Here is a 16,849-nt window from a genome sequence, read left to right on the forward strand (position 1 = left end):
TTCACTCGCTCCTTTTCTTCAGTCTGAACTGCTGCTTTAGAAGTTGAAGCGACCTCAGTGGAGCTGGTCGTGGGTGATGTTTTCTCGACCTGAGGAATGGAGATCTTGGCAACAGGAGTTGGTGAGACCTCTGTGGTTATGACAACAGGGGCTGGTGCGACTTCTGTGGTCATGACAACAGGGGCTGGGGAGACCTCTGGGGTCCTGATTGGTAGAGTGACTTTTTTGACAAATCCCCTAGCATTCTCCTTTGGCGTTTTGGTTTTGTCCTCAGCGATGAAGTCTTTGGCCATCGTGGTGCTGGCGAGCTCGCTTTTGGTTCGGATGGAAGCCCCAGTGGGTTTTTCGTTGAAAGGATCTGATTGCAGTGGTAAGCCTCGAGCTGGTTGCTACGAAGCTCCATCATGCCTCTGGGGCCGGGAAAGCGGAGTACCTGATGAAGTGTTGATGGTATTGCTTGCATCTGGTGGATCCAGCAACGTCCTAGGATGGCATTATAGGACGAGTGGACGTCCAGAACGCTAAATCGCGTGGTGATGCTGACATTGTCCTCTCGGGATCCAACGAAGACGGGGAGTATGATGTCGCCAATTGGATCAACTCGAGAGCCATTGAATCCATAAAGAGGGGCAATTGGATCTATGAAGACCGATCTGGGTAGGTTCATCTCTTTAATGGTCTGATAGAACAAGATGTCACATGAACTACTTGGGTCTACCAGGACACGCTTAACTATCCAGTCGCTGATTTTGACATGGACAACTAAGGCATCATTATAGGGGAGGCAAACCTTGTTGAGGTCGGCCTCCGTGAAAGTTATGTCACCTGAACTGCAACCTGAAGTGCGTGGGGCAAGTACTGCCTAGGAGGAGAACTGGTATACTTCCTGGAGAGTGCATACGCGTCTCCTTTTTTCCCTGGTGGATGTAACAGAATCATCCTAGAACATGATCATGTTGATCTTCCTGTCGTTATCTCTGTCAGATGAGTGTTAACGACGGTCATGACGGGAACGGTCACTGGGGCGTCCTCTGCTACGGGGGTGAGCTTGACCGTTGTAGCGAGCTGGAGATCTGCTACTCTCTCTGCGAGCCATGAGCTTATGGCGCAGGTCGCCATCGGCGATATTTGTATAATGCTTGATATGTCCTGACTCGACGAGGTCTTGGAGATAGTGCTTGAGCCCCCAGCACTCATTGGTGTCGTGACACTTTGCTCGATGGAAGGCACAGTAGGGCTTGCCTGGTCGATCCTCTGGCTGCCGCACCTCAGGTCGGTAATAGGCAGCTTTCTTGATCTTCTCCAGTATGTAACTGGGAGATCGGGTGAGTACAACGAACTCTCGACTATTGGGCGTTCTGTTTCCAGACTTCTATCCTTGTTGTCTGGGTCGCTTTTTTAAAGGTGGGGCGTCATCAGAGATTGCTACCACTTGTTATTCTTCTGTTAGGCCTTCATGTTTCAGGCCTTCTTGCAGCTTGATATATTTGTCTACTCGAGCATATAGCTCAAATAAAGTTTCTAGACGTTTGATAAATGACAAAATTTTCGTAAACTAGCTATCTATGCGTAAACACAATTAATCAATCCACATAAACAAGTTCTTACATCAATATTCCTACTCTCAATTCATTATACAATATAGAGAGTCAGGATTCGTTCCACTCTTAATCTATCAAGACTAAACGAATTCAATTAATCAATCACAAGAAAACAATAGTGAGAACAGTGAGAGTAATGTTGTGATTTATTTAAACTAAAACTAATTATAAATTATTTAAACTAACAATGCAATCAACTAATTATAAATTAAACTAATTTAAAATAAGCAATTAAAAAGTGAATTTAATGAATAGGAAGAACATAGAGGAAGGATTCATCCATCTATGTGAAGCTATGATTATTCTAACTAGTTTCTCTTGTTTTAATCTTAACATTTATTAATCTACACAAGGTAAAACAACAAAAGTCACAATTTATTATTGATCCCTAACTAATCCTAGCAATCTCTGTACTAAGATATAATTAACATAAGAAGAACAATCATAACCCTCACATAAACTTCATAAAACTCCTCTAATGAAGTTTTTAGCCTAGTTTCATTGGGTTCATTAGCAATAAACAATAAGAAGAAGACATAATTAAATTAAACTAAACTTGATTAAAATAACTTGAATTCGAAGATTGAAATATAAACTAAGTATTTTATTCTAAGATTCAAAACTTGTTCTAACAACTAATAGAATTGACAACTAACTAGATTAATCTATATAAACTAATTTAATGAATTAAAACTAAGTATTTGGATCTAGACTAAGTAAAGCTAAGTAAAAAAAAACTAACTATTGGATTATTCACTAACTAAAAACTAAGTGACTAAGTAAAAAAAAAAACTAAGTTTAAAACTATCTTTTTGATCTAGATCTAACTATCCTTAAGAGCTAAGTCTTTGTTTGTTAAATGGAGGAGACCAGATCCACAAAATCGTGCATGGGCTGAGGAGCCTGTTTTGGGCCAGAAAATCGAGCCCAAAACCTCAGGATTTCAATCCACCAAGGGTTTTTCAGCTGGATTTGACTTCAATAGCCTTTTCGTCCACTTCTACTCCTCTGATTGGGTCAAGGCTGAGACCATTGGAAAGATCTTTCCAATCCGGTTGTTTTGACATAAGGTAGGCCCAATTCCGAGGTCTAAGTCCAAAGATACGACCTTTGGAAGTTCTGCTGACTTTTGTGTGTTGTTTCTGCCCGCGTTAACTTTGACTTTTCAGCTTTGACCGGGCTTTAAAAAAGCTTTTTCTTCTTGAATCTTGGCCTTTTATCATAGAACTTCTTAGCCTTGCTCCTTTATCTCACAAAAGGGGCGCATTTCTACATATATTTGACTCCAATGCCTAAAATACATAAGAACATGATAACAGTACTAACTCTACTTATTAATCACATAATTGATCAAAAACGATATTGTTAAAGGGGTTAAAACTACAGTTTTGGGCTCTTATCAACGTTCTTTCAAGAGTAATCTAGAGAGCGTTGTGTTGCGTACACGACAGGCATTGGTGAATGCCAATGTGGCAAATGACTCTTTGATGCCACTCTCCATGCATAGCAGTTTGGTTTTGAACTGACCTTAGAAGGCGCGAATGGTTTCATCTTTGCCTAGTGAGAGCTGGAAAAGTTAATCTAGGTCTGCTTTTTTACGCCTGTTGTGGACATATTAGCTAGCGAATAGATCGGTGAGATTCTCAAAGTTCTTTATCGAGTCTGGCTTGAGTGAAAAGAACCAATCGAGAGAGCCATCTTTAATGCTAGCAAGAAACAAACGGCAGTGGAGATGGTTGAACTCCTGGGCACTATAAAGTGCGAGGCTCTGAATGTAGCGAGCCACGTGTTGACCGGGACATGTACTGCCATCGTACATTGCAAAGCGTGGTTGGATGAAATCTGGAGGGAGGGTTTACTAAGTACATCAGCAGTGAAGGGGGAAGCACGATACGTCTTTAACATTTTTTAAACGATCTGAGTGGTGTCCTTCTTGACTTCACTTTGATCGATTCTTTGCGATAGCTCGTTAATTTGCTGATTAACTTCATTGATATCGTCCTCTGCTATGGCACCAATTGGGTTTTGCACGTCCACTTGTGCTCGTAATGCAACATTCTCCTGCCTGAGCAGGGTGATGTGTTCATTCATGGTACCTAGTTGATTTGCTAAGCTCTGGATTTGAGCTTCGAGGCTTGTCATGCTTCGTGGGCTTGAGGATTTTTGCTTATGTAAAGTGGTTTCTCAAGAAATCGAGACCACAGACGGCGCCAATGTAAAGGTGTTATTTAGTTTGGGCTTTACAATATGTGATTAAGGTAGAGGAGATGGGTTTAATAGATTGGAAAGACCAAACTCGTTCCGAGCGAACTGTTTACGTATCTATCTCTCACTTCTAGGAGAAGAGTAGAATCAGGTCTGACGTAGTTTATGTAGGTGGTATTTATAGCTGTTGAGCCTAAAAATCCATACAACACGTGTACTGACAAGCATAGATGTATAGTTGAGATTGAAAATGAGTGTATGAATAGTGTTGGTAGAAATACCATAATGAAGGGAGGTGGTTACAGTGCTTCGTATTGTGCGGTAATGGATTGTGTAAGTATGGCTTTAGTAATGATTGCATCTAGATGATGGATGATGTCATGAGATGAAGCGTTCTGTATGAAATCGTCCGTTCGACCTGCATCACCTATATGAGGTGAGTTGCTTATGAAACGAGCTTGGAGAATAAAAACATGGGGAGATATTTCTGCTTATACTGGATATTGACTGTCATAATCACCTCCTGTGAAGCTGTGATCAAATGGCAAGAAAAGCTTACATGACCAAACAACTGTACATATACTCTATTATCATTACATTAGGAGTCGAGATCAGGCAAAACAAAGAATAGAAATATATCTAACGAAGACCATATATAATCGTACGGTTACATCTTGAGACAAACCGACAGATTCATCTGATACAGTGTCGATAGATTCCCTACAAGAGGAAGAGCTAAATGTAAAAACCTCGAAGTTAGATAAGCAAGAGAGCCATGGATCATTTCTTGTCTCTCGAAAAGTTCACTTGTAATTATTGAGAATCTCGAATGAGTAACCACAAATACATCCTTTTACAATTATCCTTGCAAGATGGAAATATATATAGTCTATTAGTCTAATGCATGTGATAATATTCTAGTCGGCCATATGTGTCTGAAGGGGAAGAGAACTTTCAATTTCTTTAGCACCTTCATTCTTCTCTGAGACAATCTTTGACATTCGAAACATCTAGTATGAAAAACATGAACACATAATGTCATAAATAAGCACCACACACATGTTCAATTCTGCAGTTTAGAAAAAGTAAAAAAAAAACAGTAAGCAACCTTCTGGATAGTGTTCTTAAAGCAGTTTTTGTGTTCATCCATTGAAGCATTAATGAACTCATCAATGTGACTGCTTACATCTTCCACGAAACTAGCTTCCTCGGACTTTTTCTTTCGACAAGAACTGATGGGCGGTTGTGACTCAGGTTCACTTATCTGGGCTGCCATCCTCGGGATACAAAGACTTTAATCTAGGAGAGAGAGAAAACAATTAAAAAACATAATAGGCCCAAGTTTAGTAGATGAGCGTTAAAACCACGCTTTTATGCCCCCTACTACGTCAAGGTAATGAAAACATTGACAAATATTCAAGGAAGGAACAATGGAACCCAAACTCTTAAGTTTACTGATTCTGAATAAAAAAAAAAAAAAAAAAACTATATTATTATTACTAGATTGATACAGGCAATAAAAGGATAATATTGTCAATTTCTACTAAAAATATAGGAGTAAAATAGTCAAAACAAAACCAAAAAATTTAGAAATACATAAAAAAAAATTATCATTGTTACAGGACTGTGGATGGGTCGCGGATTTTAAAATAGTTTAGATTAGCTTGCAACTCTCTTATTTCAAAGATGCACTAAAACTGTTTAAGGAATCAAAAGCATAACAACGAGCAATTTAAAACACAAATCAGAAAATTTGATAATTGAAACTTAACTTACCCGAAACCGATTTTGCTCTTAAACAAACGAACTTCCCAAAGGTTAATTAGTCGGATAGCACAAGTAAGTAATATTTTGGGCCATTACATGGATCGGGCCTAGCATCTTAACTTGTGTGACTTGTTAATTAATCTATAAGATTCTTTTTTTTTTTATCTCATCTCGAGGGGCACTGTAGTAGAAGAAGAAGAAGACGAAGATTCATGGGAGATGGCTGATTTAGATAAGAGCATGTCCCGTTTATTGGTTTCTTCCAAAACTACTAGTGGAGGAGTTTCTAAAGATGATGTTAATAATCAAGTTGATGAGTTTCTTAGAGAAGCTTTGCAGAATCCCCGGGAACGATTGTCAAGTTAGTAATAAATTTAGTTTCTTTTCTTGAGTTTTAATCTATGTGTGTCTCTCCAGAGACTGACTGGAACTGGAACATTGTCTGTCCCTCTTTGCAGTTCTTCGAATAGAGCAGGATGTAGTGAAATTTATCAGTAATCCTTCCCAACAACAACTTGAGTTTCAACAACTACCTACTTCATATTTAAGATTGGCTGCTCACCGTGTAGCTCAACATTATCAATTGGAGTCGCTGGGTGTTCTAGACAATAATGTTCATGATGGATTTGGTTCCAGAATTGTAGTCCGCAAGAGTTCTGCATGTCAATTTCCTCCAATTCGCCTTGCAGATATTCCTCTAAGCCTACCACATGGAGACAACAATGGTTCTGTTAAAGTTGCTATCAAACAGAGACCAGGGAAGTGTTCAGAGTCAGCCAATAATGCAAGCCGTTCTTCCAAATGGAACCATGCTAAAAGTGTAGAGGAAAGAAAAGAAGAATATAATAGAGCTCGTGCCCGAATATTTAGCTCTGAAAATGGTACAAAAGATGAACCGTCAGTGCTCCAGCCCTGCTCCTCAAGGTCAAAAGGGGTTGATGAGAGATTTATTGTTCAAGGACCTGAAAGTCCATCTAAGGGTTATGATTCATCTACAGGTAGAGGTAGGACAGAACATGATCCTGCTGGTAGGTACAAGACAAACAATAAGGTGGCCATCTTTCGGGATCGTGACGTAGACCGTAAGGATCCCGACTATGACCGGAGTTATGACAGGTACACATTGCTTCTTATAGACAATTACAGTTAGTAGTTAGTTGGCCAGAGCTCGACTATCTGCTGAGAGTTTCAGGGTTTCTTTGGTTCTTTTATGCATAATCCCTTTTTTTCTTAACCCGATTTAAATTGGCAGTGCATTCAAATGTTTGCAACGGTGAAATTTTTCCTTAGAATTGGAATTACTCTAGTTTGTGACTTCGTTTTTTTATTGATGAGATTATACCTCTCTTAGTGATCAACATATGTTGGACTAGCAAATGTCTAAACATTCTTTTCCAGGACAAAATTCGATATTTGTGAAAAGGAAATAATGAGTTTCTGAACTTCTGATGTTAAACAAATTAGTACCCATTAAATACCCAGAATTTTCATGTTTGATCCAGACTTCTGTGTGGCTGCAAAATCTGTTACTCTATGAGGTGGCATCATAATCATTAAAGAGGGATTTCTAGAAGCAGAACCCTGTAAAAGATTTAGCGGAGACCTTTGAAAATTTTCAAGGCAATCCCTTATGTGTAATTCTGTGTGGTACCTATTATGTAAAATTGCCCATATACATGTAAGCCATCTCCTTATGGCCCTACACGGCTATACCATTGTAGCGTTTATTGGATATCCTTGTTCCTTGAAATAAGTATAAAATCAAACAGCTCAGAAACTATTGTAGGTGAAACTTAAAAGCTATAGAAGTGTATAATGATCATATGTGATGGTTAGTATGGAAGTGCATCTAGGCAATGGTGTACATTTAACTAGGGGAAGTTGCTGAAACTGGATGACACATGATGTTTTATACAAGTGCACACCCAAGCCTCCTTCCCAGTAAATATTTTCGAACTTTTTATTTTTTTTTTTTTTGTTTGAATAATTTTTGGGTTAGTATTTTCGAACTTTGTTGTCTAGGTTGCAAACTGCATATTTGACAACATTTAGATAGTGGGCTTTATTTCAAAACAGCTTCTGTCGGCTTCCCCTTTCCTAAAGTGATGAATACAATGGAGGGGTCCACAGTGCCCTCCCATGTATTTGGAGTCTGCGACTGTGAAAAGGAATTGCTCCTTCCACCCCCTCATAGCTATATTATCTTATCATCTTGAAATATGCTAGAAATGTGAGCAGTACAATGCTTTTTCAGGTATGCGCAAAGATTTGATCCTGGGTTTGGGTTCAATGGAGGACCATATGCCATTCAGCCCATGTATGCTCCTGCAGTGAACTACAACAGTGAGTTTCCACAGCTTGGTGCAGCTCACCAACCTCAGATATCGATTGAACACCAAAGTCGCCAGATGCCTCAACACCTTGGAGTACCATGGGCTGCCGCGTCAACTCATGGTGCAGTTGGCTATGCCCCCCCGATACAATGCCGGCAACATCAAATCCTAATCACGTTAATACTCCCCCGCCCTCTGGAATCTATATGAATTCTTCCCACTATCTCTGTCCAAGGCCTGGAATGCAACTCATCAATGCTCATGAACACATGCACTTACCTTTTGGTCAGGTATGGGCTTCCCAGGATTATCTCCGTTCATCCTAGTCTCCACGTGTTAAACAAGAAATAAGAAACTGCTTTGCAACGTAGCTCACTTTAGTAAGTAATACCATCTGCTGATCTGCATGATCCATGGGAACAGTCAAATCATTGGTCACTAAGGCTGATCATTATTTGAGTTTGCTGATAATGTATGAACTTGAATGTATCTTCCATCCGTCCACAGTTTATTTTTTATTGGTGTTTCAGGAAATGTGTTTTGATAACTGACCAGAATTAGATTTCGATACAAGCTCATGTCAGAAAGGCATGATTGTAGAATCGCTGTGCACATTCTAAAGGCAGTTACTATCTGTAGAAGCTTGTGACTGCAATTAGGCACTGTTACAAGCTCGAGCTTGGAAATACTGATATTTTATAGGCAATAAACTCTCTCATTATATTAGGGAGAGATTTGGAAAGGAGAAATGAATGGGTCTTGAAATTGGTAACTGTTGAAAGTGTTTCCAACTAATGATTCTAGTAACTGATACAACTTGCAAATTGCTTAGTACCATGGAGGTTTTTCTCTATGCTTATTTTAATTTTGGTACTTATCGTTATGCAGCCACATCAACATCAGCATGAAGACAATTTTGGATTAGCTCGGCCCCGCTAAGCGTTGGGCCATGCCTGCACTCGGCGGGTTCAATGTGCTTGGGATTGCAATATTTATTTGCTGAACTTGTACGAGTGCAGGCATAAGATCCCGAGGTTGAGTGTAGTTGGTGACTTTTTATGATACCTGAATCCTACTCCATCAATTTCAGTTTCTATCGGTGCTTCCTACAGGGTAGTAGCGCTCACACTATTATGTCCTTTTGGTGATGACGAAAAATGAAGAAAAACAAATTCCAGAGTTGAGATGCCTGTTGAGTGTTATGGGGAAGGTATGTTGTCAAATGCTTATTTTACTTCATTGTTTATTACCTTCGTAAGATACTTAAATACTTATCCTACCATCCTATTTCAGGAGAACAAGCAATCTTTTTGCTCGTTCGCTATCTGTAGCAGTACTTGGCAAGTTGAAAGCTATTTTGCTGATTTCTTATTGACAGCTCTGGTTATGCTGATTAGAATTTACTGTAACGTTCTCTCAATCTTATCAGAAACATCTTGTATGAAATATTAGTCAACTCGACTCAAGTCCGTACATGTATCCTGCAATCATCGATTGCTGCTCGTGTAGACCCTTTTCTTTTTAATTTTTTCTCTGTAATTACTCCAGAATTACTAAATCTAAAATCTTAGAAGTTATTATCTACTAGTTCATATTCGTGAACAAGAGCCATCTGAACATAAATTAGGTGCCTGGTGTTTGATCGAAGGAGGATTTCGATGTTGTAATCAAACATTTTGTGGAGAATGCTCATGAGATGGGAAGCATACATTTTATTACACAGCTCATCTCATTGACTATTGTGCCACCCACCCCCGAGCCAAATGAGAGTCAACCTTCTCTGGGTGAAGATATTGATAAATTGTGGTGTTATTAAACCAAAATTTGCTTAATTCAATTGTTTCTTGGTTGGCCATCTCTCATGATCTCATTTGATGCAGAATTCACTATAATTCGTATAGTATCTTTCAAAACTATACTTAATTTGTCAAAACTATGTTTCAAATATTCCTAGGGTAGTTCCTATATGCCATACGCGTCTGTTTATATGGTCAGTTGGGAGAAAAAAATGTGAGAACTACCCTTCAGCTGTACTAAAGTGCGTCCCATTTCCCGTGGTTATTAATTCTTGTTTCCCATAATAGGCCAGGCTTTCTTTTGGGCTCTGTGAACATTTAGTTCCTCACCAGTCATCTTTTTCAACCAATTATTTTGATCATGAGCTGGACTATTGGATGATCTGATACTTGGAATTAGTCTTTGGGTGTAAGCCCAGCTGTTGGTGACTTGGTGGCAGATCACTAAGAAAAGTGGGCCTAAAACTAGAAGATTACTTCATTGGCCTGACATGACATGATGACAACATTACCCAACTGGGATTAGTAACCATTTGACTGAGCAACTGGGTCAACTTTGTACTCTGGTTTACCACAATTATACTTCTTCAATGATTCTGAGAAGAGAACTAGAGAAGCTACTTTTAAATTGTTTGTCTCTGAATGAACGAAACAGATGTTGGCTTGTAGGAGCCTCTAATGATACTTGAGTTCCACAGGGATTAGTGCAGAAGTTCCATATGGGTTTTCTGTCATGTTATCATGGTACCTAGTACATGTATGGCTTCTGGGAAAAACTTGTAGAATATGATGCTGACATCTGACAAAATGTATGACTTTGTTTACAAAGCATCTTGATTCTTGGACCGCAACTAGAGTCTTCTCATGCAAAATGTGTCGATTTAGTGCCCGTGAATTTTAATACGGACGTTTTAATATGCAGAACTTTTGGCTAGTTCCTAACTTCAGAAACAGGAAATTTGGACTTGCATAGCCGCATAGGAGTGCACTTGAAGCATCAAGTTAACCTTGGTTTGGTTTCAGACAAATATTTGAATTTGGTAGCCTACTCAATTCGATCTATATACAGTATAAGTTACATGAATGGATCCAAACCTCATAATTGGTTTTTAGTAGTCCATGTTTGGAGCCATGTTGAAATCTATTCAACTTCAATTGGAGTAAGCTTTGAGTTTGGTCTACATGCCATGTTGAAAATTTTAAATTTTTACAGGCAAACAAGCACAGCATTAAGAACAAGAACTACATGCCATTTGGGTATCACTATCATAGTACAAAATATCGCGATATATATCGAGATATCATAAAAAGATATATAAATATTACAATATGCTCTTGGATATATTCAACTGTAAATATTGATGATATTTACAATATTTGGAGATATTTAACAATATTTAGTGATATTTTGTATAGTTAACAATTTTATTTAATATTTATTATTATATTTCAAATAAATATAAATTATATATCATGATATATCAATAAATATCTACAATATCTATAATATTTGTTGATATTTTATATATATCCATAATATTTGCATGTGAAACAATATCAAATATTCCAAAAAAAAAAAAAATATATATATATATATATATATATATATATATCCACGATATATATTCATAAATCAAGAATCGATATTTTGTTATATTCTGATATTTTGTACTATAATCACTACTGTATTAGTAAACAAAAGTTATGGTCCAAGTCAAGGCCGAAAATATCGGTCGATTTATAAAAAAAATCGCCGATATATATCGCTTTTTTTCAACAATTGTTGAAAAATCCAAATATCGGCTCAAAATTTAATATTTTTTAAACCGATATATATCGGTAAAACCGATATAAAGATATATAACGATATATTCGATGTATTCGATATATATCGTTTGAATTTGACTTTTTGACCGATTTTGTTGATTGACCGATATATAACGATATATATGATATATATCATTATATATCGATCGGTGATATTTTCGATATATTCGATTTTTTGATTTTTGAATATTATCACCAAAATGGGCAAAAACGATTTATGGTCGACATATCGATATATCCGATATATAAGTTCAAATCTAATATCGAAAAATTTTGGTATTTCAAAGTTCAAATCTGTCGAATTTGTATTTCAAATGTAACAACCCGCAGATCAATTCCGAAAAAGAAAACTTGTTATTACTGGTTAGATATGGACTTCACTTTGAGTTGTACTCGTTAGAAGTTAGAACCATGCCTCCTAGTCTCCTACTAATTGATGGCTTTGACAAGATCATGAGGATGAATGGTTACATTTGAATTATGGACACAATCTGCTCAGATACCGGCCCAGAGATGTGAATGACTTCGATTATCAATTAAAACAAAGATTTTTTTTTCCTACTCGGGATTACAACTTGGTTACTGTTACAAGTTGTCATGACAAATTTCTATCTGTGCTCGTGCCACGGTAAACTTGATATGAAAGTGGTGAAGTATAAATTGTTTCAATAAGAAAAATACCAATATGTGTAAGTGCCAACTAGGTAACTAGCAAAGTTGGTAAAACCTCTGATTGATGTTACTGGTCTCGAACCACCGCACCAATGAGTTTCTAATCTCTTTTAAAAAACAAGCTTACCAATTAAAAATAAATAAATAAAGGTGATTTTAGACACACCCATAAAAACACTCCCGTACTCCATAACTAACTTAAGTTTTTGTCATACCCCAATAAACACTTCAATCCAATAATATCTCCCAAATTAATTTGGAGTATTTTCAATAGAAACAAAATAATAAAAAAATAATAATAACAATACATTTTTTGGGTACTCTTTATATTGATCGAAAGAAGAAGTCAAGTGCACTTTTTTCTTTTGATTAACACAAATAAGAAGAAGATGAACCTTTTTCAACTACAAGTGAAGAACGTAGAATATCTAGGGTTTAATACGTATGGAGTCCCACGATGTATATTAAATAAATGACTTGTTTTGTCTTTGGTATACCTAATAAAAAAAAATTATAATTTAGGAACCTAAATGTGTCTAAAATAATTTAATTTATTTATTTTAAATTTGGAGTACGAGAGTGTTTTTATAGGTGTGTCCAAGATCACCCATAAATAAACCAGTATGTGGTCAGGTGAAAAAATTCAAGTGTTTTGCTCAAAGCCTCTCAAGTCCATATTTCCATCGAGGAATTGGGATGTAAAATATAACATAATAATCAGTCAATTGCCCTAATCCAGGGGCGGGGAACACCCCCTTCCCTTTTCCGTCAAAAAAAAATAGTTGTTATAAATTTATAATAGTATATAATTCACCCAAAATCTTATTATATTAGAAAAATGTGGGTATGAGGAATAGTGATTTGGTGTCACGTTTGTGTCCATCACAGAGGCAAAATTGTAATTTCGTCAGCTTCTATCTAATTCTCGATTTTTCCTCTCTCTAATCGCTCTCTCTCTCTCTCTCTTTGTCTCCCCATTTGGCCTATTTGCAACTTTTAGATATCTCATCTTCTTGCTCCGCGCCTCCACCGAATCTCCTTCATTCCTAATTTCATTCAAGAATCATGTCCAAAGTCATTTCAAAATTAATATTTACAACCACTCTTGATAAACATTTTCGATTTCAAAAGGTTATAAGGGGGAACTAAATAGGATTACAGATTGATAAACACTTTCGATTTCTCTAATGCTTCAACCAGATCAAAAATAGGAAGATAGTTGGGGATGCTCGCGAACTGAAATCATCATCATCTGAAGGTAAAGTTTTATAAATAACTCTAACAAGCTCTGTATAATCAATTTTACCAATAAGAAATCCTTTGGTGAGGTAGAAGAAGTCGATACCTTCTTGCTTTAATTTTAGTTTCAAATGAAGCAAATGGGTGAGATAGAAGAAGTCGATACCTTCTTTCTTTCATTTTGAACAACATGAAGATAGTAATTCTTTGTAAGTTAGCATGACAAATTTTAATGCAGTTTAAAAGTAATTGACTTTGAATAATTACGAAACTTATATATGTTAAAACAAGTTAATCTTCCTGTGAGAATGTTTAGTGCCTGGGTAATGTTAGTACACTAATTGTTTATCTCTCTTGCCTCATTTAATTTTGATAGCAACTGCCATTTGATTTAAAATAGATGATAATTCAGTCTGCAGATCAATTATCTAATAATAATAATAATCAGTTAGAGCGAAAGCGTAATCGGTATAGAGAGCGTCGCCAGATGATGACTGAGGAACAACTAGAGATTCAAAAAGAATGTTGGCATTTGCAATATAAAGAATATAAACAAAATATGAGTGATGAGCAAATTGCCACTGAAAGATAGCGTGTGATGAGGTTTCGTGTAAGTGCACATCACGGGAAGTTGTCGAATGAGCACCTAATATGTTTTCAGTTAGTGCTGATGAACAGTTGAAGGTTTTAGCTGATAGGTTTCATAAGCATGGTGATTATGGTTTATGGTCTGATAGAGATAGTCCTCAATTGTTTCGGACTTAAAATGGTTTACCTTCGGCGAGGTTTTTTCTGAAAGGCGTTGGTCATAATGTTAAACCTTATGGGCTTGGACAGAATGAGAATTTAGAGGATGGGACTGAGGGGAATGGAAGGAATGATTATAGGAGGAGGTCTAGAAAGAGGGTTACTTATCCGCGTGAGTCATATAATACTGAGTTCGATAGTAGAGCATTTTCAAATACTATTGATAAAAGATAAAACAGATGTAGATGGTGGTTTGAATAAATTAAGCATTTCAGCTGGTATAGAAGAAATGGGGGTGAAGTCGCGATCGATGGTAAAGTCTAGGGAAGGAGATGGTAGGGTTTTGTCACATAAAAATTTGAGGAATAAATGGGATAGATAAAAACAGTTATTACATGATATAGAGAAGAACCATTTATATTGCGCAAAGAGGTAGAAATGGGGGTATTGTGCCATTGTATCATTTTTTTGTTATCAACTTTCAGTTTCTCGATCAGGATTGTAACCATGTAGTGGTTAGACATAACATCTTGATTATTTGTGCTCATATCTAATTTCCCAAATGTCTGTCTGTTGAATTCATTGTCACAAGGTATGACACAACTTGATCCTTCTACAATGACTATATACAATGGTCATTTGTAAGCCTTTCAAGCTCCTTATAGTGGTGGGAATAGTTTCTTAAAATCAGCCTAAGTTCCTCCTTTCTTAGTTATGAAAGTTTTAGCTTACTGCTATATATGAGAACCATGATACTCAGAGAGACATTAATAATGTTTTGATGGTATTAGTACATACTTAACACTAATTTAAAAAATCAAAGGAAAAAGTTAAAAAAAAAAATTACTTTCAATTTTGTTTAATTTCAATAGTAAAAAATTTATGGATTCTGTTTCAGTAAAAGATTCTATTCATGAGGGTGAGGAGTAGCGGCCTTCTTTCAATATTAGTTCTCTCTCCCCAATGCATATTATATTGTTTTAGCTTTTGTTCAAGTCTTAAGATACTTTCAACTTAGTGTTGCAATAAATATATAAGGTCATATTGTCATCATGATTGGTCTAAAAATCATGTTGGTGCAGTGGTGCTTTTCATAGGAAAGCATGCAACGGAACCACTGCAACTACATTAAGGGTTCTGGATACTGCAGATAAAATGGTGAGTGAGAAAGTACCTTTGCAACTGAGTGCCTAAGAGGTTAGAAGCAAAGATAGCTGTAGTTATGTTGGAAAGTTGTAGCTAGACGAGATAATTATCGTATGAAATAACTTGGTACTGATGAGAAAGCTGAGAAATGAATCAGATGAGCTGGATTAGCAACAAAAAGATAAAGTCCCAAGCATTGGACCTTCTTTTTCAAATTTTTGTTTGGAGTTGTAATAGACCTATAAGTTTTTTGGAGTAACCTCAGCAGAAACTTGGCAATCTCAAGACAACAAGACCTTGGTCAATGGGCTATCAACTATGTTACATGCTATGGGGCAATTTTTATTTTCTTATGCGTTCTTTACTGACTACTGTGTATGTGATATTTTACATCTGTATATTTATCTGATATTTGGTTCTTTTGCATTAGTATATATGGTTTTTCAACTCCCCTAACATATCTTGATTTACAATTTTTACCAAGATCGATTTAAACATAGACTAACAGTTACCAAAATCATGAACATATACAAACTTGCACCATTTTAGATATGCTAATACTTATACAATTAGTTTGGCGTAAAAACACGTGTGTATGCACGTGCATCATGCTAGTATATATATATAGTGTGTGTGTGTTAGTAATAGCAGCTAGTGCAGGCCCTGGGGACAATCCACACATGGCTGCCTGGGCCCAAAATGTTTGGCCCAAAATAAGACCACCAACCATGCCAATCCATTAGGTGTCTAGTGGTCCATTTTATTTCTTAGACACATTCCCCACTACTTTTAGGCCCCAAACAAACTCCTCTTCAATCTATCCATGGAGGCCCAATTTTTAATGGTATAATTTTTACTAATTATTAATTTAAAAATACTAAACACAAGTAAAAAAGGTGGCTCAAACTAACAAAACTAAGAAAATATACATCTTATACCAATTTTACGAACTAACTTATAATGTTGGCTATTACATCTACTTTACTTTGTAGTTATTTTTCTTCCTACATAAACACAAACATGGCAAAAATATCTCATTTTCTCCTCTAAAATAAGAACACATTTTTTTTTTTCTTTTATAAAAGCCCCATTTTAGGAATTCGTTTAAGGCCCCTTGAAACTCAGAGCCGCCCCTGGTAACAGCCCCTCTTAAGTGGTAATCCTGGATCCGCCCCCTGCCTAAGCCTGAACCCAGCTCTGAGCACAGCACAGGCATGATGTTTTAGGTTTGGGGTCGAGAATAGATTAAAGCCTCTCAGAGTTTCAGAACACCTACTGTATTAATAATGTTATATTCATCATTCACCATCCAGGGTTATTATGTGACATGATTTAATGTCCCCAGAAGGGAAGGCGTTAAAAGGGTGCACTGTTGATGAAGTCATGCCACCCTATTACGAAGAAGAAAGTGCACTTGAGTACCCATGCAAAATCTCTTCAACACGGCTTTTACATTTATGAAAAAAAAACCTAACCTTAGATAACAAATCATGAAAACCTCTCATCAAAAAAAAAA

General features: G+C 36.7%; 1 protein-coding gene and 1 pseudogene across 3 annotated transcripts; one reads left to right on the plus strand and one right to left on the minus strand.

The window, feature by feature from the left end:
* Positions 1-4,420: 4,420 nt before the first annotated feature.
* On the minus strand, positions 4,421-5,721 carry LOC147489169 (uncharacterized). Of its 2 annotated transcripts, none has more exons than XM_086571285.1 (3): positions 5,583-5,721; positions 4,915-5,105; positions 4,421-4,816 (listed from the first exon to the last, which is right to left on the minus strand). In XM_086571285.1, exons 2-3 carry the CDS (start codon positions 5,080-5,082, stop codon positions 4,724-4,726), a joined length of 261 nt encoding a protein of 86 aa, XP_086427411.1. In that variant the 5' UTR covers positions 5,083-5,105; positions 5,583-5,721; the 3' UTR covers positions 4,421-4,723. The 2 variants fall into 2 exon arrangements, with proteins under 2 accessions (XP_086427411.1, XP_086427412.1); XM_086571286.1 differs by having other exon boundaries at positions 4,915-5,098; positions 5,583-5,697.
* Positions 5,718-9,490, plus strand: LOC147489170 (uncharacterized; annotated as a pseudogene). The gene is made up of 5 exons (XR_015201292.1): positions 5,718-5,934; positions 6,032-6,689; positions 7,828-8,196; positions 8,795-9,116; positions 9,200-9,490. The product of XR_015201292.1 is annotated as an uncharacterized LOC147489170 (transcript).
* The last annotated feature ends 7,359 nt before the right edge of the window (positions 9,491-16,849 follow it).

The sequence above is a fragment of the Coptis chinensis genome, chromosome 7 (assembly GCF_015680905.1).
Source record: "Coptis chinensis isolate HL-2020 chromosome 7, ASM1568090v1, whole genome shotgun sequence".
Lineage (NCBI taxonomy): Eukaryota > Viridiplantae > Streptophyta > Magnoliopsida > Ranunculales > Ranunculaceae > Coptis > Coptis chinensis.